The following is a 25,059-nucleotide window of genomic DNA, read 5'->3' as shown; positions in this document are numbered from 1 at the left end:
TCTTCTGTACAGCATTGCACGTAAACTGCCTTGTGTGGTTAAAATTTTGTTAAGAGAGTAGATTTCACATTAAATGTTCTCACCATGTTGTTTTGTTTTAAATATCAGTCATAGGCTTGAAACTTAACTGTGCCCTTCACGGACATATTTCCCTGACCAAATCACCTACTTCCCTGAGGTGCATTTGTCTCCACACAAGGTTATTATCTGACTGGGATACTAGTTACAGGATTTTGATATTCTACCTGGCATATCCCAGGTGGTTCATAAAAGGAAGAACCCCTTATTGCTAAGGTTAGCCTCAGGAGAGGGCTTGAGGATATCTTTCAGAAGCAAAAGCTTTTGTAAGACTGGTAAATACTGAGGGCCACATAGTTTTTAGATAAATTCTAATGCTAACGAAACAGGAATGGACTAGAAAATTGGGATTTCCACTCTCTGACCTGTCCTGAAACTCAGGTCCCTAAGATGCATGTCACAGGTACCTGCTTGTTGACTCTTAAAATCCTATAAAATGTTCTCACCCGGGCACAAAAATGAATATATTTGGCTTTGTAAAGCAAGTGTAAATATGTATGGATACATACAGTGATCTAAAACTGATTGTTATGTGCTCCCACAAATAACTACAGGGCAATTAAGAAATATAACTTTAATTTAGTTGTCATATCTGGTAGGATCACAATAAGTAGTCCCATACCTACAGCTTTTCAACATTTTGCTACCTTGAACTAGAGAGAGAGAGAGAGAGAGCTTCATAAAATAATATGAACATGAATCAACACAAAATAAAACCTAGCCCCCTCCCCACCCCCACCATGATAACGCCTATGACTCAACCACGTCTGCCACCTTGAATGGAAAATTTCGGTCCCAAAATGTTGAAAGTCAAGATATTCAGTGCTGCGTATCTTGGTTGAGAATAGAAAGTCTGACAGGATCTTAATTATAGTGTGACAGGAGTAGCAGTAATATAATACCATAGAGTGCAGAATAAAAGATTTTTCTAGCACCTTTTAAAACACTTTTTGTATCAAAGGTTAAGGCATACTTATTTCATACAAAAGAAGCCTAATTTACTCCTTTGGTACATAAATCAATAGGAACACTAAATCTATTCCTTTCATTCCTTTGGATCATTTTCAGCTTCCTGGGGGTGGAAGGAAAAGTCTATATTTCATGGCAAAACTTTGTGGATATGTTCTACGGGAACCAACAGGAGCAGCAGCTAGGGAAGAGTCTTCTTCCATGTTTGTTAATTCATTGTAAAAGAGGGCTTTACCTTTTAAGATAATGTAACTCACACTATCTCCCCTGAGTCTCATCAGCACTCAGGGAAAAGCCCAATAGGGGAAGAGTAATGGGAGATATTCACAGAGGGCAGAAGTTTGTTCTTGAACATGCCACTTTCCACAGGGAGAATGATTTACAAAACTCTGAAGCTCATGAGCAGAAGTTATCTCTTTGTTTGCATGCTTATTATCACTTGGCTTCATAAAGAACAAAAAGGGGACTCTGGGCTCTGGGACATCAAATCAAGTAACTTGGTTACTGAATAGGATTCCACTCTAGGACAAGAAAGAGAACTTGTTTTTAGGCAATATGGTTCCACATAGGCAAATGCAAACATGTACATATCACATTTTTTAAAGGGAATTCAGGGAAACTAACTTTTAGGATCTTCTGAAGAATGTCACACTAACAGCTGTCCTGATTACTGCTGGGTAGGAAGGCTATGGTTGAAATACGCACCGAACAGAAGAACAAAGTGTTGAACTTTAAAAGAGAGGGGAGAGCTTCTTTATGTTTTAATATAAAGTTGAATTTGATAATATCCTTGTGAAATATATTAAACTGAACACACTGCCAAGAGGATTCTTTAATCCTAAGGTGACTCCTGTCTCTGGTGAGTAATAATTTAGTATTTCTAGGAATAATGTATTCCTATTTCTAAATCTTGAGTCACCACGGATTGAACAAAAGAATCACCTTTCTGATGTTATGTTTCACTTCTGTCAAATCCTGTTTTGCTACTATTTTTAGAATGGTATGTGGGATATACTTGAAAGTGAAATCTGGCATCAAGATTAGCAGTCTTGGAACTTATCTAGGAGAAATTTACTTAAAACATCAAAATGATCTTTTAATCATGCTTTTCTCCTATTTAAAAAAAAAAAAACTGGCATGGTGGCATATGATGGTTAATACCAACTGCTTAGGAGACTGAGGCAAGAGGATTATAAGCTGAGGCCAGCCTGGCAAATTAACTTTAAGCCTGACTCAAATAACAAATAAAAATAGCTGGGGATGTGTAGCTCAGTGGTTGATTATCCTTGGCTTGCAGTTGAAAGGCTCTGGGCTTATTCCCCAGTACTGAGAAAACAAATACTCAATTGAAACAAACAAGAAAAAAAAAAAAAAAATATATATATAATATATATATATATATATATATATATACACACACACACACACACATACACATACACACACACAGCAAATAAATAATAAAATTGTAGTATTATTACTGTTTTTTTTCTGCTCAGCCATTATCCTTAAGTTTTTGTCCACTCAGAAGACAGGCCAACACCTTTTATAAATCTCTTTACAGCTTACCTTACTTGACTTTCATTCATTGTAACCAATCCATAGAAGAACACACACAAGCCAACCACTGCTGCAGGAATCAGCATGCCAGTGTACCACCCCAGCCAAGCAAAGTACAGCCCAATCTTCTCACCGAAGTACAGCCTGCACGAGAAAGCACATCATTAGCTTGAGTTAAGGTGTCCTAAATGACCTTACAAATACTGATGTCACACACAACTAGTCAGAAGAATTAGACGGAAACTTGAGGCTAGCAGCTCAATTCCCCTTCAGTTCTATCTGAGGTATCCAACAATCCTGTTCCTTACTTAATTTTATAATGGTGATGTCATTTACTTTTAAACACTATAGGGCAATGATAGTGGCGATTTTGTCAAGTGTATCTATTTCTGTGTGAAATTTCTTAATATGCTATTAGGACTTTCTATATTCCAATTCTTCTTTCTTTGTTCTCCCAGGAGCATCCCGTTAAGTCTCCACATCACAGATCTAGGCTAAATCATATTGCATTTTGGGCAAATTAGAAAAATCTCTCCTCTCAGTGGATGCTGACAGGCTAGATTTCCATGTCAATCGGCATCCTCAGTCAGTATCCTTATGCTGAACATGATCTACATCATTATGTCATCTCCTCCCCCCAAAAACTCAACTCCGCAGTTTCCAAAGAACACAGCAATGCCCTTGATTGATGTTGTTCCCCATTTGTGGAACACTTAAACAACTATCAACTTCTTCCCTGTCAACCTGCACTGGTCCTTCACTTAATATTGCTTCTTCCAGGAAGCCTTCCCTGAACTCCCGCTCTAATCTTTATTTAGAGGTCCCTGCTCTTGTTTCTACAGACCTTCATTCATGCTTCAGTGTCCTAAGAATATAACACCTTAAGGCAACTACCTGCCAATCTTGAGTTTCCTTCCTCTCTATGAGACTCTAGGCTACTGTAAGCCTGTGTTTGCTTCACTAGTAGCCATCATAAAAAGACAGAAAGAAGCTAAGAGAATGAGTGCATTTTATTGTCTTCAGCTGATGAGCATAGCTTCTATGAGAACAGCAAATGAACAAGGAGATTGCAATACCTACTCAGCTGTTATTTCTCCAACTTTTCTACTTGCAACATTCACTGTCATACAGTTGATAAAGTTCTGGTACAAACAGTAAGAATTTTCTAACTTCTCTCCTACTGTTAGGTTCCCCATCCTCTAAAGATTGTTACTTGTTACTTAACACACAGGTTGTTCTAGCTTTAGATTTTGTTGTTTGTTTGATTTGGCACTGGGGATTGAATGCAGGTGTGCTTTACCACAGAGCTATACTCTCAGGTCCGTTCCCCAACCTCCTTTTTAATTTTGAGATGGGGTCTAGCTAAGTTAATGAGTCTGACTTTGAACTTACTATCCTCCTGCCTTCACCTCCTGAGTCCCTAGGACTCCAGGCGTGCAAACTACCACACTTGGCTATAATTCTAAAGATTGTATTTCACAGTTGACTTGGGAATACTGTACCAGGCAGACATTCTTGCTTGGAAAAACAAAATCACTTGTCATTTTTCCTTCACAAGGCTTCTCTTTCTGAGAACTATTCTTTCTACTTTATTCTCTGAAATGTACCAATTAAGTTTTGTATATATTTCACTATGTACAGATTGAACTCTTCTTTCATTAAGCATCATTGACCCAATTTTTTCTCTTTTATTTATTTCACCTAGAAAACACCAGTTATAGTTTGTTCATTTCTTTTGCCATGGTAAAGTTCTGGTACAGTTGAAACTGAACTGGATTGAAACTGAAGAGATATTCACAAGTTTTGCAATGAAGCCACATGTTCCCTATGCTGGTGTTTCTCAGTGGGTAGAGCCAGGGTTTGGATGAAGCTGTTTCCTTACTGAAGTCATAGCTTTTACCATCAACCCACCTCCTATGGTTGGAGATTCTGACAGGTTCTTCCAGATGCTTCCTTCTTTTGGTCCTTTAGACTTAAATTTGATAACAGCTTCAAGCATTTACCAGTCCCTGAGAGCCTCATCGCCATTAACATTCTATATATAGATTTTTTTTTTCATGAAACTCATTCTTTAAGTATCCCTTTCAGTGTTTTTATCAGTTTCCTTATTCTTGATATTTGTATTTTACAAATAACTCAAAATATCAACATGTATAACTTAATATGAATGCTAATGTTTCTTTAATTTTCTAAATATTTATAGCTAGCCTGGGACTTACGTTATTCTTAGTATATAGATCATGACTTCAAAAAGTTAAGAATAAATCATTGTGTACCAAAATAAATTAGATAAATAATGAATATAGCAAGTTGAGGGCATCTAATTCAAGTTGATAACAGTAAGCCACTAGAACATACTTCCTGGAATAGAATAAACGATACATTTTTGTTGAAAGATAAATATAGCGGAACCTCCATATACTTTGGTTCTACTTTCAAGAATTCAATCAACCAAAGTTGAAGATGTAACTTCGCCTATATAGTTGTGTCTGCATTGAATACATACAGACTATTTTCTTTCCATTATTCCCTAAACAAGGAACTACAATTTATATGACATTTACATGGTCCTGGGTGTTTGAAACAACCCAGAGATGACTGAGTATACAGGAGGACCTTATAGGTTATATGCAAATGCTACACAAATTTATATACGGGATTTGAGCACCCATGGTTTATGGCATCTGAAGAGGAGTCCTGGAACCAGCCCCCTGTGAGCACTGAGGGGCCACTAGATATGCATCGATTTTCCTTTCTACTCTCAGATCCATTTTTTTTTTTGCTTCTTTTTGTTTTGAGTTTTTATAATGTGGTGAATTACCCAGGCTCCGTGCCAGTAATTTCTGGTTTATCTGGGCCAGGAGGTACTAGAAGACTTGAAGGTACAAAAAGGAGATAACCCAGGATCTTTTCTTCTTCTTGGTGTTCTCAGGGCTGTGTGCTGTGGCTGTGCCCAGGTATTGAGCTCTATTAATGCACTTCTTCCTCATCCGTGAGGATGTTAGTAATTTTCTACTCTTCCTAATCCCTTCTTGACTTAAAAGCCCTGCTTGATTTCTCAACTCTCCCATCCCATGTAACCATGTCCCTGAATTTACTTCCTGCCACTGAAAATCATAGAGGGGTTTCTTTTTCTAGATTGCATCCTCAATGATAACAGGTGACACGGTAGGTACAAGAAGCAATTCTAAGAAAATGGCAATGGAAAGGTACAGTTTGCTTTCCATTGTCAGTTCATATGCAGAACCTGATTAAGTCCAGAGGCTGGTGCTTGTACCACATTCCCCAGCGTGCCCAGCGCTCATATAACAGATGTCTTCTATTCTGAGGTCCATGGGTTTTGATGGGTAGGCTACTCTTATAAGCTCCCTGAAACAGATAAAATAATACAAATTGGTGTCCATTCTCTTGGTGACATTTGAAATAAGAGCTATTTATTTAGCAACTTATTGAAAGTTTATGAGATTAGAAATAAGTTTGTCAGTGGAATGATGTGGTAGATGACTCTTTCACTGGAAATAATCTCCTAGTTACTTAAATACAATTTCTTCAATTACTTCAGTTACTACATTTTTAAAAACAATTTTGATCTATTTTGCTTAAGTAAATAGAATTCAGGTTTTACTGTTGGAACCCAAGTTCTTTTAATAAATACAATATCCATCAATGAGAGAAATTGTTGTAATATTTAGTTCAGAAATTAAGAGTATTATTCCACTTTAAGAAGTGCCCTAGTGCCAGAAAAGGTTACTCCAGTTCACAGGGTATTATCCTGATTTGAGAAGTGATCCATTTCAAGAAAAGTTTTCTTCCATTTACAGATACTAAGGAATCAAATAAGTGCTCACTTGAAAAGAATGAGGCCTTAATCATATTTTTAAACTGTAGAATATTCAAATCTTATTTTGGATAAGATATTCCAAAAATTAAAATATTAAAAAAATTCCTTAAATCTTCTCTCAAAAATCTGTCAGGTAGTTTGCATATGATCAAATATTCCCAACCGGAGTTATTAGTTCCTATCCAGATAGAGGATACTTTGAATTGTGGCTGGCAAGAGCCCCCAAATTGTAATAAGGATTTCACCTTTAACAAAATAGACTATTAACTAGGGAAGAGTGGAAGTGAAACTGAAGTACAGCCAGAGTTGTCTTCTCTCAGGAAGCCTAGGCATTTAAAGCCAAAATATCGGAGGCCAAAGAGATGGAAGTAAAGATCTAGGTTCTCCATATGGAGCATCTGCTGGAAAAAGTTGATTTGCTTGTGAAAATGTATAGACTGCCCTCAGATTGGGTAGGAAAAGGACACTGAACCAAAATCTCAACTGTCTTTCAATAACTACTGATAATTCTTCTAAAATCCATGAATTTCCCAGCCTTAGTGATCAGAGCATAGATTCCTGAGCTTTAGACATTAAACTTTAGCATACAATTACATCATTGGTTTAAGTTTGTTCCATAACCTCAATTAATCATACTGTTATGGTTTGACAGTGTGTTAGCCAGAATCCTTCCAATATAAATATATAAAAAGGGTAAATATATATATATATATATATATATATATATATATATATATATATATATACACAGTTTTCACAGTTTTGAACCCAAGAAACCAACCTCAGATGCTTTATATTAATTATGAAATACCTCCTTATATAGTAAGATAGGAATGACAATAGCCAATAATATGTTTGTGTGTTTCATGCACCCAGCCCTATATCTATATTATCCCATTTTGCTGACAATAAAATTGAAGGGGTATTTAATATTATTATTCCCTTTTTAGAAGTAAAGAAACGGTGCTCAGAAAATTTAAATACCATGTCACATACCAACCCTATAGTCACATGTGCCCACTATAGCTTGAAGCAGGCATTAGCATTATATCATTAGAATATAATAATAATAATAATAATAATAATAATAATAAGATCTATAAAGTAGAACAAGTTGATTAGTGTGAGAAAGGAGGGAAGGGAAGAGGGGCATTGTTACATATTATTATAATGGCCAATTTAAAAATAAATAAATAAAATATTTTAACCCAACCCCCCCAAAAAAAAGATGAGGGGTATAATAATATGTTCAGGAACAAGTAGATAATGGACTGGAGGTTTGTGGTGTAGGCTTGTTTTAGATTTCAGATATCCTCAAGAAGTAAGCATGCACTAGGAACCTGTCCTGTGTGGGGTCGTGTAGATATCAAGTTAGATCAAGCATGGGGCTCTGTGCTACTACAGAAGTCAATGGTCAGCATATCTGGCATGAGTGTCCTCTGTAAGTCTGGGTTTCCTCAAAGGAGGTAACTACAGAAGAACATTTGGAGCAGAGGAGCCAGCATATAGCCCCAAGATCATAGTGGGATCTCAGAAGGCCCAGGTTCACAGTGACTGAACTCTGCTGGGGTGAGCAGCCAAACTCAAATGGAGAGCAATGGAATGAAGCAATAAGCAGGAAAACTTTTCTTTCTTTCTTTCTTTTTTTTATAATAGAAATTATCTTTCAAAATTACCTCATGGGGGGGAAATGCTGCTATATATGAGCCATTGTTTATAAGTTTGCGGATACCTGGAAAAAATAAAAAAAAATAATACTTGAGTCATTTTCATAGAGACTTCCCTCTGGAGCATATACTGCATGTGGGACAAGGAATTAATTGAAAATGTAAAATAACCCTAATGACTTCCATAGCCCATACATCTGTGGGTACAATATAATTGTGAGAGAGCAACACTAAGCTTAGTTGTGTCCTTTAGTAAATGTAAATATACAAGAGGCCAACACATGGCTTCACCTTGTCATCTCATAACATTTGAGGAGCTTTGGTACCCAGTTATTTGGGATCATTTGAGCCAGGAACAACATTTTTCCCCTTCAAATAACAAAGCTTGATCAAAAACAAAGGAATTTTACACTTCTAAAGCAATCTCAAAAGTTATTTTATTGAGAGGTCTGTCCTTGTTTAACTCTAAGCCAATGTGACCTAAATAACAACATAAGACACTCAAAATCTTCCTGTCTCCCTGAGGGTGCAATGTAGTAGACACTCACATAGAAGTCCTGGTGGGAACAGACACTGGGAAATCTTTCTAGACAGCAATTTTTGTTGCAATATTGTTTATATTAATTAAGAATTAGAAAGAATTGTACATACAAAATGAAGGAATCCTTGATCATTTTACAACTATATTAGGTATTCAGTAAGTAATTATGACTTGATAAAGCCTTATTATAGAATATTGTATAGCTCTTTAAAGTTTTCAAACAGTACTGAAGGACTTGAGGAAATATTCATAATGGTAATTTTTAACAGAATGACAAATTCTGAACAATGCATTCTTGTAATTTTCATATAGTTCAAATTTGTGACAGTGAAAAGAGTAATTAGGAAATTTTTAAATTTTAAATTCTCCTGTGTGTACTATATTTTCTACATTTTAGTCATTTAAAATGTCATATTTATTCTTAAAATTGACATAAGCACATAGCAGTAATATGTAGTCACTTTCTCATTTCATATTCTGGATTTCTCTTATTTTTATTTCTTTGGAACATTTCTGACTGATTTTTATTGTTTTTCATATGGTTTTGGTGTCTAAGGTTATTATTTTGGCTGCTCCATCATAAAAAATAATGCTAATCAGAAGAGAAGCAGAATCTGAACATTCCTCTTTAAAACGTTGGCAAACCAGGAACACAATTCACATTTCTTATGTGGAACTCCATTTTAATGTAAATCAATAGAGCTGGTACACATTTCAAAGACTGCCAATTTTTAATTTCAAGAATTTTAGGACATTTGACTAATATTTGATCTCTTCAATGTTAGGTTTCAGCCTACAAGTAAAAGGCCAGCTTGTTTGTTTCTTTTTTTTTCCCCTCTGCTCTATGCAAAATCTGTAATTCTATTTATTTATTTTTTTCTGGGGGAGATGCTCTCAATTTTCTTTTATATTATACAGGTTATAGCAAACTGCTAAATATTAAAACAAAGCAGAAATGTAGATAGTTAAAATGATTTGATAGTCTGTCTTTCAGAGATAATCTCTATGAGTTTCTTTATTTTTCTAAGCCCTCCGTTCTTTCTATGTATGTGTATTTAGGAAATAGAATTACATTAGACTTACAGTTTGGTAATCTCCTTTTTAAAAAATCACTTAATACATTGCACATATCTTTCAAGGTCAATAAATAGAAAACTAATTTCTATGAGCAGAGTCTCTTTCATACACATTTTATAATATTAGTGTGTACTAGATGCTTGGTAATTTTGTGATAAGGGAGAATAATCCTTATAATTTTTTAATATATTGATTAAGTGGATGAAGTCTAACTTACTGGTGATTCCTTAGTGTGGAAATTTTAAGACTGTTTTAGTCATCTTCTATTCATGATGAACCACTTTCTACATACATTTTTATTCAAAAGTCTAATTATTTTCTTTGGGTTACTTTTCAAGAAATAAAATTTCTCTTCTAAAGTATTTCCACATTTTGATACATTTAGCCAAATGTTCTCAAAAAAATTTATTTGAAAATCTGCAAAATAGAAATTTTATAGAATTTGTGTTCAATGTGCTATACACTCACATTTAACAAATAATGGCAAAGTTTCAATTTTTGAAAAAATAAACAATAGTTCTGGTTATAATTAAAATCTACTTTCTCTATGATTGCAAATAATGTTCTTACCCACTTTTGATATTCCACTTTCATATCTGGTACGCTCCAACATGTGATAGACTATCCGGCTTCGTGTAGCATTGCTGAAGAAGGTGTCCTTATTGTTTATGATGAAGCTGTTAAGATGAGGAAATTGGTTTTAATATTCAGAGAAGAACACAGAATCCAGCCACAGTTAGTTCCTAAGTAATCACCCATCTGTTTTCTCCATTAAAGCTAATCATATGAAATATAGTAAGTCAGAAGAGAAGTCATTCTCTTAAAAAAATAAATTGACAGAGGAAAAAAAACACACATAGGAATACAGAGAATTATAAAATGTTTATTTAAGTATTTTTTAAAGTTTATGAGGAAGTCTGGGTACACAATATTTCTCTTTTAGCATGGAATAAGAAGAAAATTGATTGTCTACTTGCTCACATAAATTTTGTACTACCTTAAGAAATTTAATTCCAAATAGATGCATTAAAAATGGAAATGGTCCCCCTGCCACATTTTACGATCTAGCTATCTTATCTTCAAGACTTTGCAAAGATCCATACATAATCTTTTTTTTCTGTTTCATTCCTTGTATTGTCCCTTTTTGGAAGAGAAGCAAGGTGACCATGCAAATGTCTATGATGTAAAGTGCAAAACAGGATCCTATGAAAGAGGAAAGATCTGTTCAACATCTACTTTATCATAATCTGGGAATCTCAAAAAAATAAAAATAAAAAACAGAGTGTAATGGGTCTTACTCAACTTCTGACACTTCCCCTCTCCAGTTGCTTTATCTCTGTGAATGATGAACTACCATTTCGTCAAGCACTTTGAATATTACATCTGCTATAATCCTTGCTTTGTCTTCACCCTCAACATTCAAATAATTGCCACAGAAAGTAACTTTTCTAACTGAACTACCTCTCCAGCTTTGGCACTACCCCACTTATTCTGGGTGGCATTATGAGAAGAATGTCCTCATAACTAGACAATCAACTTTCCCCCTTCCTTTTATATACTTTAAAGAAAGCATGACTCTGATCCTTAGAGTACTCCTCTACTTTTAGCCTGTCAGGAGCTTTCCAATATGAGCATAATTAAATTTCTCATTTCCCTCCATGGATCTCCATGCTTGTATTATAACCTAAAACTCAAGTCTTATTTCTTACAGTTCTGGCTTCTTGTATCTCATCATCTGTTAAATTGTTCAGTTTATCATCACTGTAAAATTGTCTGCTTCTTTTCCTCTGGATTTTGCTCTGTCTTCAACATTTGTTCTTCTTCTCCCCTCCTTACTCCCTTGTTTTTTAATCAGTTGTAAAGGGCTGTTTCCTTTGAAAAGGTTTCCAAGAGCCTTTCCTCTTAATGTATATTTAATTTGTGTCTTTTTTAATATTGATTTACACTTAATATGTATATTTGTCTATTTTATTAGATTATGAGTTCTTTACAGTTTCTATGTTTTATCTGTATTGGGATGCACCAAATTCAGGATCTTGTTAATTACAGGTAGCAGAAGAGATATCCTCCATTCTGATGATTTTCTCACTTATAGACTGAGGAAGCATTTTTGGAAGAAATATTTCTTAAGCAGGTAAATTTCTATTTTCCTGGATTTACATTATGGAGGAATAAAACAGATTATAAAAACTAACATATAAATAACAAAATTACATGTAAGGTACATGAAGAAAGATGAAACAGGAGAATGGCATAGAGAATAGGGGCCCAGAGGCAGAGTGTTCAGAGAAGGTCTTCTGAGGTGGTAATGTTGAGTGGGAGCAGAATAATAAGAGGGAAAATGCCATGCAGAGGTCTGGGGGCAGAGCATGTCAGGCAATGAGAACATCAAGAATAAAAGCTCTGGTTTGGGATGATACACCAGTAGCTGATTCATTGAACCAAGGCTTTCATGACTGGATTAAGTAAATGTGGAAAATGCAGAGTTGAAGTCAGAGTGTTGGGAAGGAACTGCAGCATCTGCATCCACAGGCAGATGATAAGAAAGACATTTGAATTTTATTACAAGTACAATGGGAGGCCATGGGCATGGGAGATTAAGTAAGGCCACTCTGTGATCTGATGGATGCTTTTCAAAGATCAGTCTGGTTTCTTGGGTTTGCAAAGAAAGAGCAGATTTTTTTTTTTTTTTAGCTGACCCCGTTTGGTTAACAATAACAATGGTCACAGGAATTTTTATTCTATAAACAAATCACAGATAATGAAAGACACAAAAACAGGTGGCAGAAGAGACGGGAACTCACTGGTGAATCCGTGCTCTGCTAAAGGGGCCAGTGTAGCAGTCTGACTCCTCAAGGTCTGGAAAAGCTGACTTGTCAAGAACCATTGGATTTTGGGACATCCACTTTTTTATTCTTTTAAAATAATTTTGCAACCTGAAAGAAAGTTACATCATAGAACCAGGTTAGGTGGTATTCCATAGCCATGCCAACCTTCCATGATAATTTCCTCAAGTACTAAAGCATGAATTCTAAAAAGACAGGCGCATGCACGTACACACACACACACACACACACACACACACACACACACACTTCTTTTCAACACAGAAGAAATAAATTGCAAAACAAGCCAAGTCCTGTTTTTCTTTACATTCTTTCAGAGCAATTATGTATCCTCATGAACAAAAACCTTGTGGAAAATATTTCAGAATCACTATAAATATGATGGTAGACAAGAGTATAAAAAAAGTATCATGATATATTTATTAAAACTGTATGTTATCATCTATCCAATCTAATTATAGACTACTTCCTAATTCATTAAAAAAAGAAACAGCAATATGCGTGTTCAAAGTGAAGAATAAATAAATAAATAAATAAATAAATGACTTTGACACACTTCTTTATTAGTACTGGGGGCTATGACTGCAGTAGAAATGGAAACAACTTTGAAGTCCCATAAAACTGGGTTAAAACAGAGCTCTGCATTGCATTAGCTGTGTGAATTTGTGTAAGTTGTTAAACTACTTCTTGCCTCAGTTTCCTCACTCATAAAGTCAAAATAATATTGACTTTGTTGGAAAGTTGCTATTTGGTGCTTTAATTAAACCTGATCACTAACAACAAGGAAGACTGGGGTACAGAGCCTTTGCAATCATTTTAAGATTTTAGTGGTCATATGAAGGACCCAAATATTTTAGTAAAATGCATATATTGGCTAGGCATGGTAGCTCACACTTGTATTCCCAGCAGCTCAGGATATCGACGTAGGAGGATTTTGAGTTCAAAGCTAGCTTCACAACTTAGTGAGGCCCTAAGCAGCTCCTCGAAACCCTGTTTCTAAATGAAAAAGGGCTGAGGATGTGTCTCAGTGATTAAATGCTTCTGGGTTCCAATCCCCACTACCATGATATCAAAATGAAAAAAAAATTAATAAAAGGAAGAAGGAGAAGGAGAAGAAAAAGAATGCAGATATTGACTCAGTAAGGTATGGGGCCTGAGGTTCTGCATTTCTAGGTAGCTCCTAGGGAATATTCATGGTTCTATCTATTTTCATATGAATTGAGTATAGACACCAGGCATGTTCTACATTAAATACTGTTTCAGGAATTCTAACATCAGGACACTTTGGCCCCAACTCTAAAAGACAATCAACCTGTGTGCTATATTTATATTGATTAGAATCATATTTGTTTTACAGAGAAGAGAGAGAGAGATTGATTCCAGAGTTGATTCTGAAAAATTGCATTCTAAGTTACTAGTATAGCAGCTATGTTTGCTATGTTCACTAAAAAAAAAAAAAAAACATGTAATATTTACAAACTATGAGGTTCTTCTGGGCGATTTTTGGCATCTTCTGCAACAGCAAGTGGAAGAATTAGGACAAAATATGTTCCCAGACAAGTACAACATATTTCAATATTTGTATAGCTGACTTTGTTTGACCTTCAAAAAAATTTAGGACAGCAGTGGGCAGGCAGTCAATATGTATCTTAAGACTTATTTCATTCAATTCTATTATGGAAAAATTGTCATGCAAAAATTGAAATAAGAATCAAATCCTGCTACAGAGTTCTGGATGTAAAAATCTTGATATTTCCTCTGCCAAGTTATATTATCAAATAGCTGCTGGTTATTTTTGGTTTTGGAGGGATCACAGCATCTCTTTCTAATCTAAAATAAATAAAAAATAATAATAAAATGAACAACAATAATAATAATAAAGAAATAATCAATCCATATAGGAGGTGGTGCTGCTTCTCATTACAAAGAAAGCATCCAAGTTAATTTATCCCCATATCCCAGAGGTCAGAACATAGACATGTAGAATATATTAAGTAGATTATAAAATGATTGATCCAGCTTTTTAAGTACAGCACTCCACTTATGTATAACATTTCAAAATACAGTATACTGTTATGTATATCTAAAAAGAACAAATTGAAAAAAAGAAAAGGCAATGTACGTCCACAAAGCACTAATTTAAAAAAAAAAACAATTTTTTTGTGAATAGCAGAAAGATCAGTAAGGTAGAAAGGAGGGAACAGGGATAGAGAGAAAGGAAAATGTGGAAGTCCTGAAGATGGAATTAGAAAAAAATTATATTCTATGATTTTATAATCAAAGCAAAATGAATCTTGTTGTCATGTATAACTAAAAAGAATCAACAAAAAATCTGAATAAAACCAGTGGAATAGGAATGTAAAATGAATGTTCTAGTGCTGAATTTTCCAGTCTTTGAAATTGGACTACACATTTCCAGTCTGAGATTCAGGTTCCTTAGCTCTAAGGAGAAGAAGTAATTCCATCTGCCCTATTTTAGAAAAATGGCCAGGAGAATCAGAGAAAAGGAAATACTCCAACTGTACTTGGAAACTATTGTTGTGTCATAGCACCCAAGAACCTTCTGTTTCAGATGAAATGACAAAGTAGAAACAAAGGTGAATTTTTAAAAATTTTTAAAATAAACCAAGTAAACAAGTGTTCAAATTTTCACTTATTCTGCTAATAGAAAACAAACAATATTATCAGTTTAGGCTTTTCACACATATTTCCTGATGTGATGGTAAATGAATTCAGACCTGAATTTGAATACTAGGATACAAGGATCTTGTTCATCCTTTAAACAAAAGAATATTTTGAGATTAAAGGGACAATGTCTGATGCCACCAGGCATAGCTCATTGTTTGCATCCAATAAATATTATGCTAATAATAGTGAAAAGAATATTGCCACTACTATTTCTATTGTTGCAACTGCCACACTGTACTCCAATATTATCTAATACATTTGGACTTGCAAATGCAAGATTTCATGGTATAATGTGAAGATGACTTCTAATAGAGCTTCAAAGTCCTTTACTAAAATCAGGGAAAAGCTGAGAATTCTATGGAAATTGAATATAAATCTGGATTAAAGGGTCAAAACAATTTAGTCAAATCACAAACTCTGCCAAAGCAGCAGAGAGCTGAGGAAGGCAGTGTGGATGGGGTGGAGAGCCAGTCATTTATTTTCCTAGATCTGCAAAACTGGCTACTCTTTGTTCTGACTCCCTTGCAGGTCATTTTGAAGTTGCTTTTATATTCGAATGTGGAAATGCTTTGTAAATAAAAAGTAAATTGCAGCAATAATAAAACTATGGTTACTTCCTTTCAACCTTCCCTGAAAAAATGATGATCTTCAAAAGCTGGATAATTGCCTGTTTATTTATCCCCTAGTGTTTGCTGTTCAAAATTAAACAATGAACAAAACATCTTTCACTTCAAGAAAGAAAAAGCACAAGTAAAACTAACTGGGCATATTTGATTTTAATTTCTCACTTTGCAATATGTCTATAGATTGAGTTTTATGATCTTATATCAATAATGAAGACACACATGTACACACACACTGTTCTTAAATTTTCTTCTTCAAAGATCATTTTAGAAAAATAGGAACCAGTCAATTCCTTAATTGCACATATAAGCTCAGAAAAAATAACATGATATTTTTCTATTTAAAATGTTACATAATATATAAATATAAATATATATAATATAAATGTTTTATAAACTCTTTCATAAAGAGTTCATTTATTTATTTATTTATTTATTCCCTGTTCCTCCCTATTTGCATTCATGAAACCAAAAAACAAAGGAAACTATTAGTAATAAGCAAAATGTAAAGGGACAGATTATAGTTAAGGTTCTGATAATCACTTGGAAAATTTGAAAACCAAATTTTAATTTTATGGAGTAAACAGAAAATATTGAAAGACGATAAACATTTTGAAATAGATGATACAGTTGTTTTTCTGGTTTGCTTGAAAACAGAAAAAGAAATATTTCTTATACAAATATGGTGTTTCTTTAGTATTTAATATACATATATTTAGAATATATTCTAGACACAAATTTAAAAATGAAAGTGATAGCTTTATATAGACTTTTTGGAGATTTTAATAAGAGGATTTATTTTTCTGCAAGTCTTTGAAAGAAAAACGCCTGTTCAACAGAAAACCCAGTAACTGTGTAGTCACAAAGTCTCACTAATTCCATGGTAGCTGACTAAAGGGGACCAAAATAAAGAGACTTTATCAACCATCCAACATTGGACAGGCATATACATAGCAGAGAAAAGGAAACATGCAGTTATAAATTTATGTATTGTAAGTTTTCAGTGACTTTGACTTTATTATGTAAATATGACTTTGGAAATTTGCTACATAGACCAGGACCAATATCTACAGAAGAATTAACAAGGGTTCATTGTAACTCAGAGCACTAACCTGGCAGAAATATATGACTTGGTTTAGAACCATCATTAATTATTTAATAATTCATTGTACTAATTTCTGTGATAATTATTCTAACTTCAAGATTTTCTTCTCCATGATTTACTTTCTTGTCATTAAATCCTATCAAACCTAAATTCAATGCTTAAAAGGAGTCAATATTCTCCTATAAAGGTTTATAAAGTTTGAAGTTATATTAAGTGATTTTCTTTGGGAAAGGAACTAGATTTATTGAATCCTTTCCTAAAATGGTCTCTTATTCATACTGTGGGTTTTATAGCTTTTGTATATTCTGAATTGTTATCTCCTACAACATTTGTCAATGGAACTCATTTTACCACATTCTTGTATTTTGTCTTTGCAAATTGAATCTTCTGCAATGAGCAGGAAAACAGCCAAGTGTATAAAGCCTTTTGTTTAAGTGTTCATTAAAGGAAGCTCATTTCCTCCAGTGAAATAGTGCCAAGATGACTCAGGTTAAAGAATTTCTTGTGTTTTAGAATTGTGGCTTGTTTAATTCCTTTCCACAGTTACCCTTTACTACAACAGGTGAATGGCTGAGGCTTTAGATGAAGCTTTTTCTTGAAAAGAAGCTCATTTTTAATACTAGCATAAGACAGGTAAATTAAGGTGGCAGAATTTAATTAGGTTTATAATGCAAAAAATATTTTATGACCTTAGTAAACCACTGCATTACTCTGGATTCTAGTGCTTCTGGTAAGATAATTTCACTGAATGTCCCTGCAAATCTTTGGTAGGTAGATTGTTCTATTTCTCTAGTGAGTCATCATTTATTCATTGATCCTAATTTTACGGTTTTTTTTTTTTTTTTTTTTTTTGGTACCAAGAATTGAACTCTGGGTGCTCAACCACTGAGCCACATTCCCAGCCCCCCAGCCCTATTTTGTATTTTATTTAGAGACAGGGTCTCACTGAGTTGTTTAGCCCTATGGCTGAAGCTGGTTTTGTACTCGAAATCCTCCTGTCTCAGCCTCCCAAGCCTCTGGGATTACAGGCAAGAGCCACCATGCCCAGAGTGATTTTATAATTATTTTTAAAATTAAAATCTTTTAAGATGTTAACTTGCAACTAAAATTCTTCCATAATATTATGTCATGGGAGGATTCCAGCAATGGCAATGATAAATAGTAGCAAAGTGATTATCTGATTTTAAACACAGTTCAATTTGGCATAAGTAATTTTGAAATGTTTGAACAAATCAATAAAATATCCATCCTAAAATTCACAACTGCTGTTATGGATAATAACATTTTTTCTTCTTTTCTCCCTGAATGACAGTTGCTCATAAACAAATTTAAGCATTATGCACCAACCTGCCCTTTGATTTACTCCTCCGGTCTGTGTAATAGCATTTTTTCCTGAAAAACAACAAAAGTCAAATGAGAAAAGTGAAAGCAGAGAATGACAACATTAAATAATATTAAGTATTTAAATATCAAAGATCCATATGCTTCAGAACTTCAGAAACATGAAATAATTCAGTATACAGTAATATAAAAAAATGAGTTTATATCATTTTAATTTCAGAATCCAAGTTTCTAATAACAAAACCATTTAAAAATCAATAGTGCCTTTTTGGATATATTATTTTAAATTCTCTTTTAAAAGTCTGTCTTCTGCCATTCAATGCATACTAAAACCAGATTATTTGCTTATAAGTTATATGAAGTCATTGATCCATCCATCCACCTGTGCAACCATCCATTTATCCACCCTTCCATCTAATCATATGTAACATATACTTCTGATGTGCCAAGTAAAGATAAGGTATAATCATTAAACATTTAAAGAACAAAGAAGATCTCTGCCTTCAAGGTGTTTTCTTTACAGTTAATGCAATAAGGGGACAGCTATAATTAAGTGTGACAATGTAGGAAAACAGGAAGTGCTATGGAAATACTGAGGAAGGAGATCGCTACTGCTTTTTAATAGGTGGAAGAGAAAGGAGACAGAGAAGTCTTCCCAGAGGATGTATTACCTTGAAGCACAGTGAAAGTAAACACCTGGGTAGTGTTATACGTGGCATTTTCAGACATAGGTAGCAGCACATAAGATGGACAAGGGGGCAAGAACGACATTGTAAGATTCAGGGAACTGCAACTAATTTGGTCAGATTTAGAGTAAATACTGAAAATAGAGGTTCATTGTGAAAGAAGTTATGGTCAGTGAACAAGACACAGATGATGAGGGGGTCTCAGATCTGATGTTAAGCTTTCAGATGATAGGAATGGGGAAATGTCCATGTTAAAAGCAGGGATACAGCAGATCTGGAATCAGAGAAAGTAAAAATTCTGGTGGCAGAGGTTGTTTTGTCTTCTAAATGATCTTCTCTGTATCCTGAACCTGCAGGTCAGAATGTCCTAATCTGGGCCTTATAAAATGCTTTCTTTTTAACCACCAAAAGCCACTTAGAGGACCAGTAAACTCCTTCATGGGGTAGCCTCCATAAAGTATTGCTGAATCAGGATAACATATTTAGTTAAACATTATTAGCTGTTTTTAAAATTTTCTGAAATACCTTATTTCACTGTAATTCCTGGTTGAACTATTAGAAAAGAATTTTAAAAGCGTCCCTTAAATATTCCAACAATAAATTCAAACATAGGATTTCAAAGCTCCCTCTATCAATTCTGAAGTCTCATTTTAAATTTCTTTCTCCTTTTTTTCAAATAGAAAAAAAGTTTGTATTCAGACATTATTCAATCTCTATTGTACTGTTCATCTTGTTTCTGAACCTCTTCTGCATAGACTGTCTTGAGCCATTTAATCTGAGGTTAATAACTGTTCACTATTGTCAAGTATGTGATCCTTAGTACAACAGCTCTATTTTACTCGACTTTGTGTGGCTGGTGAACACTTCACACATTATTTAATAAATTGTAAGCACTCAGATGGCTGATGAATAAATGAATGAACCCCAGTTTAATCAATAGTTGCATTTAACTCATTCAGTGCCTGAGATAATTTTATGTTTAATAAACAATCACTACATATAGTATTTTTAAAAAAATATATATAAAGGAAATTGGTTTTAAAATGTTCCACCATCAAAATAATACAGGCACTTGATTCACAGGAGAAAATGTTTTAGATGCAATTATCAGTAGGGGATATAATGAGGGAGTGGTAGAAAAGTAATTGGGAGGGGTTGCATTTGGAGTAAACACTATTATCTATATTGATTGCTGTTAATCTGAAATATTTCTCTTAATTTTTTGTTTTAAAAACATTTTGGGAGAAATAAAGGATAACTGGAAAAAATATACCAGATGAATACATACACCTTTTAGACTGATTTTAAGAGCAAATGAAAATTAAAATTCAGATACTTAATTCTCTGTTAAAAAAGTAAAGGACTTTTCTTCCCTCCCTTTTCTTAGTGCATTTACTTGAGAAGATCTGTCTCCACAAGTACTTTCTCTTTCCTTTGAAATCTATATAAATCCTTCAGAAAACTCCATTGGGCTTTCGTGAGCTTGATGACCCAAGATACCTCCTTTCAGGCCTAGAAGTCATCTGTTTAAAATGTGAACATCCATGGGACAGCACCTCCATCTCCCAGTTTTTGTGGGAGGGTAGGATTCTCACTCCAAGGTGCAGAATTACCATTTGTCACAAAGAAACATAAGTTTAATTGTTCTTCTCCATAAAACTAATAAACCAAGGAACACACCAATTATCTAGTGAATCTACTATGAATTATGTTTGAAAATGGTATTGCCAAGTCCTTTCACTTTAGGACTCTCTAATGTTTATCTTGACAACAGGTATGCAGAGTTGTACCTGATTGGCTATGCAACAGGAAGTGATTTTCCCTTTCAAACTCTTAGTGGCAGGCTGTGAAGTGGTTTAATGTTTGTTCTATAATAACATTGTTTTCTTTCCTGTATATCATTGTAGCAAAATTTTCTGTGTTTGAGGGGTTGTTTCTAGTTCTATTTTCCCAATAATATGTAGTGTATCTTTAATGCATGAAGTCATCAACAACCTGCAATTCCCCTTTGTTGTCCTGCATAAATAAACCTACAGTATCAAATCCTTTCTACCTTTAATTCTCCATCTGGTAATTTATTAACTGCAAACTGTTCACATATTAGAGCTTTATTTTCCCCTTAAGTTTTCATTGTTAAGATTCTTGCTATTTTAGATCTTGCATTAGGGCTGAATTTATCCACATACCTACCACTCAAAAGTCAAAGTAAATAACTATCAAAATTACTGTTTCCAGTCAGCTCCACATTGTCAGGGGCCACTTGTGGAGATGTTTGCTGGGCCAAGTGAGGAGGCCAATGGATGGGTGCCTGCTACTTCTTGACAACATCAGAGACTCTGCTTCTATTCATTCTATATAGGAAGCACCTGCATATTTTTGTTTTATTCTTGAGTGGCTTTCTTTGCATAAAAAGATCTAAATTTAATCCTTATTGCACAAAAATATTGTTCTTAATGTTTTAAAACAATACTCCATATTTCCTATGTTTAAATATTTGTGGGAGGATGAACTTGAGGAGAAATGTGAAATTGACTTCACCTAGGAACTCAATCTGAGAAGCTGTGAGATCATTGAAACTTCTTAAAATATGTTGACGATTTGAATGTGAGAGAGAGGTAAAAATGTAAAAGGATACCCTATGAATCAAAAGGAAAACACTAAAAGTGGACTTTGACATTTCTAAAATATTGAAGACATAGGCTAAATCCTTTATGATATGATAAAAACTAGAAAATATGAACTATTGCACCTAAAATTTTATTGATTGTTTTTGAAATATTATTTCAAACATAATAGGCCATATCTATTTTGGAAGAAAAGACAAGAAATAAATGGCTAGAAAAATTAGCTATAATAAAATGTTACAGATATATTTATTCAGAAAATTTAGATAAAATTGGTTCCAGAGTCTTCCCCAGATACAAAAGTCTACAGATGCTCAAGTGTTTTAGGTAATTTTGCAAAGTACTAACCTGTGTAAATCCTGCAGTATACTTCAAAACGTTTCTAGATTATTTAGAATGCCTAATAGAGTGTAAATGCTTTGTAGATAGATGTTACACTGTATTGTTTAAAGAATAATGACCCACAAATTCAGTATATGTTCAGTATAGATGCAATGTTTTTTTCAATTTTTTTGATTGGTGGTTGCTTGATTCCAGATCAATGGACCATGGGTAAGGCCGGCCAACTGTACTTCAAGTTTTAAATATATGTTCTTGAAAGTGATCCCTTTTGGGAATTGGTGATTAAATTGATCATCTTGAAAACACTCTGTCTTATTTTATATATGAATAGCATATTCTCTTATTATGTGCAGGCCAAATTTTAGGAATACCTTATAAATATAAGAATTTTTTTTACTAAGGGTTAGTTAATGCTATATCTATTATTTAAACTGATCTAGAAAGATGTTCTAAAACCACCCTGTGTTCCAATATGTCTCAAATATTTTTTCTGAGAATGTCATCATTAGATGGAAATTAACAAAAGAATATATTTTAAAAATCTCTCTTAAATTTATTTTAAAATAAGGAATATTAAAATTAATTTCTCCAAACCATATTTATTTATAATTAGCATCAGAATCATTTGGATGCTTATTAAATATTTATAAAAATCTCCAGTCCTGTCCCGGACATAATACAGATTTTATTCATTTTTTAAAGACTGAAGAACTACTTCTTAAAAAATATTCCTACAGTAAATATACTAACTTGTTCACTTAAAAATTCAACAACAAATTTGGTCACAGGATATTTTTCTCTCAAGTTTCTGTGGAAGTAGTATTACTTTGCTTTGAAAAATGCTGCATGTTTTCTAATATTTTTATTGTCATATCACAGGAATTCCCATGTTATTTTCCAAAAGTTTAATTAATGCAGCAATCTAAACTTTTTAAAAAAACTGAAAAGTATAAATTTCAGGCAATCTTCAATAAGAATAGATGGTAACTGCATAATTCAATAATTTTCTTTTTGTGACCCTTGGATGTATATGAATTTTTCTTTCAAATACAATTTTACCAGGAAATGAAAAAAATAAATATCATTAAAAAGAAACATTAAACTGAGAAGAGCATTCTCTTTCCAATCTCCCTTTGGATGAAAGGAAAATGTAGCACACAGCCTGGAGACTTAAACTCTGAAGAATATAAAGTGAAGTCACTTGCAGTCTGGCAAGATAATTGTTTTTAATATACTTCTAAAGAAATTAAAAAGGTATTGAATGAATCAATTTTTTTAAATGACACGAGAATATCAATTATTTTAATAGTAAGTTCCTTGAAATTTGTGCAAAATAACTAGAGTAAGGAACATGATAGTAAGAAGGCTGGTGTGATTTAATAGACTTTCAATCTGTTTAAAACTTTTTTATTTTTTAAATTTATTTTTTAGTTATAGGTGGACACGGTATCTTTATTTTTTTTATCTTTATGTGGTGCTGAGGATTGAACCCAGTGCCTTACGCATGCAAGTCGAGAGCTCTCCCTCAGAGCCACATCCCAGCCCCTAGACTTTCAATCTTTAAAAAATGAATAAAACCCATCTCAAAGTACCAATGGGGTGGAAAAAAGCTATATGAAAAGTAGGACACTATAGATGGTGTTGTCATGGTCTGTATGACTTTTCCCCATATAAACTAGAGCAGAATGAACATATTTTAAACTACTAATGAAGAAAGAAAAACTATCTTTTAAATAATGAAAGTCAAATATTTTGATAAAGCAAGCATATGTTACTGGTGGCAATAAACTAAATGTTTGTTGAAAACTTATATGTTGAAAACCTAATACCTAGTGATATTTGGAGGTGGGTACTTTGGAGGTAATTTGGTCATAAGGGTCAGTCAGTTCTCATGAATGGGACTAGTACCCTTAAAAGAAGAGGCCAGAGATCTAGCTTGTTTGTTTGTTTGTTTGTTTGTTTATGTAATGTGAGTAAATAAAGGAAAAGAGGGCCCTCACTAGCTCCCAGCCATGCTGGCTCCCAGATCATGGATTTCCAGTCTCCAGAACTATGAGAAAAACAATTTTGCTTAAAATACCCAGTCTTTGGTGTTTGTTATAGTCACTAAAACAGACTATATTATATTATATGCATCACTTCCTTTTACGTTGAATAGAAAATATAACTGTGTCTTAGTAATGGAGGCTCCACTCAGATCCATCAAATGAAACCAATCTTCAGGACACCTGGAAAATGTCTGTTTTGTATAAAGTCTAGAGGAGTCTGGTGGCCCGTGTTTGGTCAGATGTTTTAATTTCATATTCACTGGACCCACCATAGCCTCCATACTGAAACCCACTTAAATGGTATGACAGTGACAATTGCTCAGGACTTTCTCCTTTTTGTACAATTGTAAGTTTAGTTACAACTCTTAGAAGCAACATTGATTGCAGAAATGGGGGCAGGATGAAGGCAAGTGAAAGCAATTAGGATTAATTTGGACAAGTTCTTAGCAATTTTGTCCAGATATCAGAAAGCAGGTCATTATCTTGACTGTGATAATTCTTTTATGTCATGCGTTAACATCTAATCAAATTAGAACTTGTGGAAAATAAATAATCTTGTAAGGTATAAATAAAGTAGCAGGAACACACAATTCTATCCATCAGAGCAATCATTTGTAATACATTTCTAATAATATTGCTATCCATTTTTTCTGTGGTTGAAGTCACACTGTATAAATAATTAAATATCATGTATACTTCAATTTAAATTTTATTATTTACTATTTTCCTGCAATTTTAAGAAATCTTTACACCCATTTATTTTATAAATGAATTGTTTTGAATTCAAAGGTACATTCTACTTTAATTACATTTTCTAATGTTAAATATAGCAATGTTTATATTTTCAAAAATATAAATTAAGTTTCTGTGAATATGTTTATGCATTTGAAAATTACGTGCAGAAGAGAGGAAGCAGAGATATGAAAACTTTTAATGCTCACTGAAAACATTTTCAAATGATGTTTCAGAAGTTTGATTCCAAGTATGAATAAAGAAAGGAGATTCTTGTCATATCTATGCTAA

The 25,059-nt window shown here is 33.7% G+C and overlaps 1 protein-coding gene across 1 annotated transcript in view; it reads right to left on the bottom strand.

Annotated features, from left to right (window-relative positions):
• Nucleotides 1–25,059, bottom strand: part of Ano3 (anoctamin 3) — a 390,715-nt gene that overhangs the window by 86,177 nt on the left and 279,479 nt on the right. The window contains exons 8-13 of the mRNA XM_048788513.1: nt 18,343–18,387; nt 12,538–12,669; nt 10,304–10,410; nt 8,125–8,180; nt 5,855–5,976; nt 2,617–2,751 (exon numbers count right to left, since the gene is read on the bottom strand). Coding sequence (XP_048644470.1) covers nt 2,617–2,751; nt 5,855–5,976; nt 8,125–8,180; nt 10,304–10,410; nt 12,538–12,669; nt 18,343–18,387 — 597 coding nt within the window. The remainder of the gene's footprint in view (nt 1–2,616; nt 2,752–5,854; nt 5,977–8,124; nt 8,181–10,303; nt 10,411–12,537; nt 12,670–18,342; nt 18,388–25,059) is intronic.

This window comes from Marmota marmota, unplaced genomic scaffold (assembly GCF_001458135.2).
Source record: "Marmota marmota marmota unplaced genomic scaffold, marMar, whole genome shotgun sequence".
NCBI classification, from domain to species: domain Eukaryota; kingdom Metazoa; phylum Chordata; class Mammalia; order Rodentia; family Sciuridae; genus Marmota; species Marmota marmota.
The sequence above is the reverse complement of the archived record's forward strand: the minus strand, read 5'-3'. Positions and strand labels throughout refer to the sequence as shown.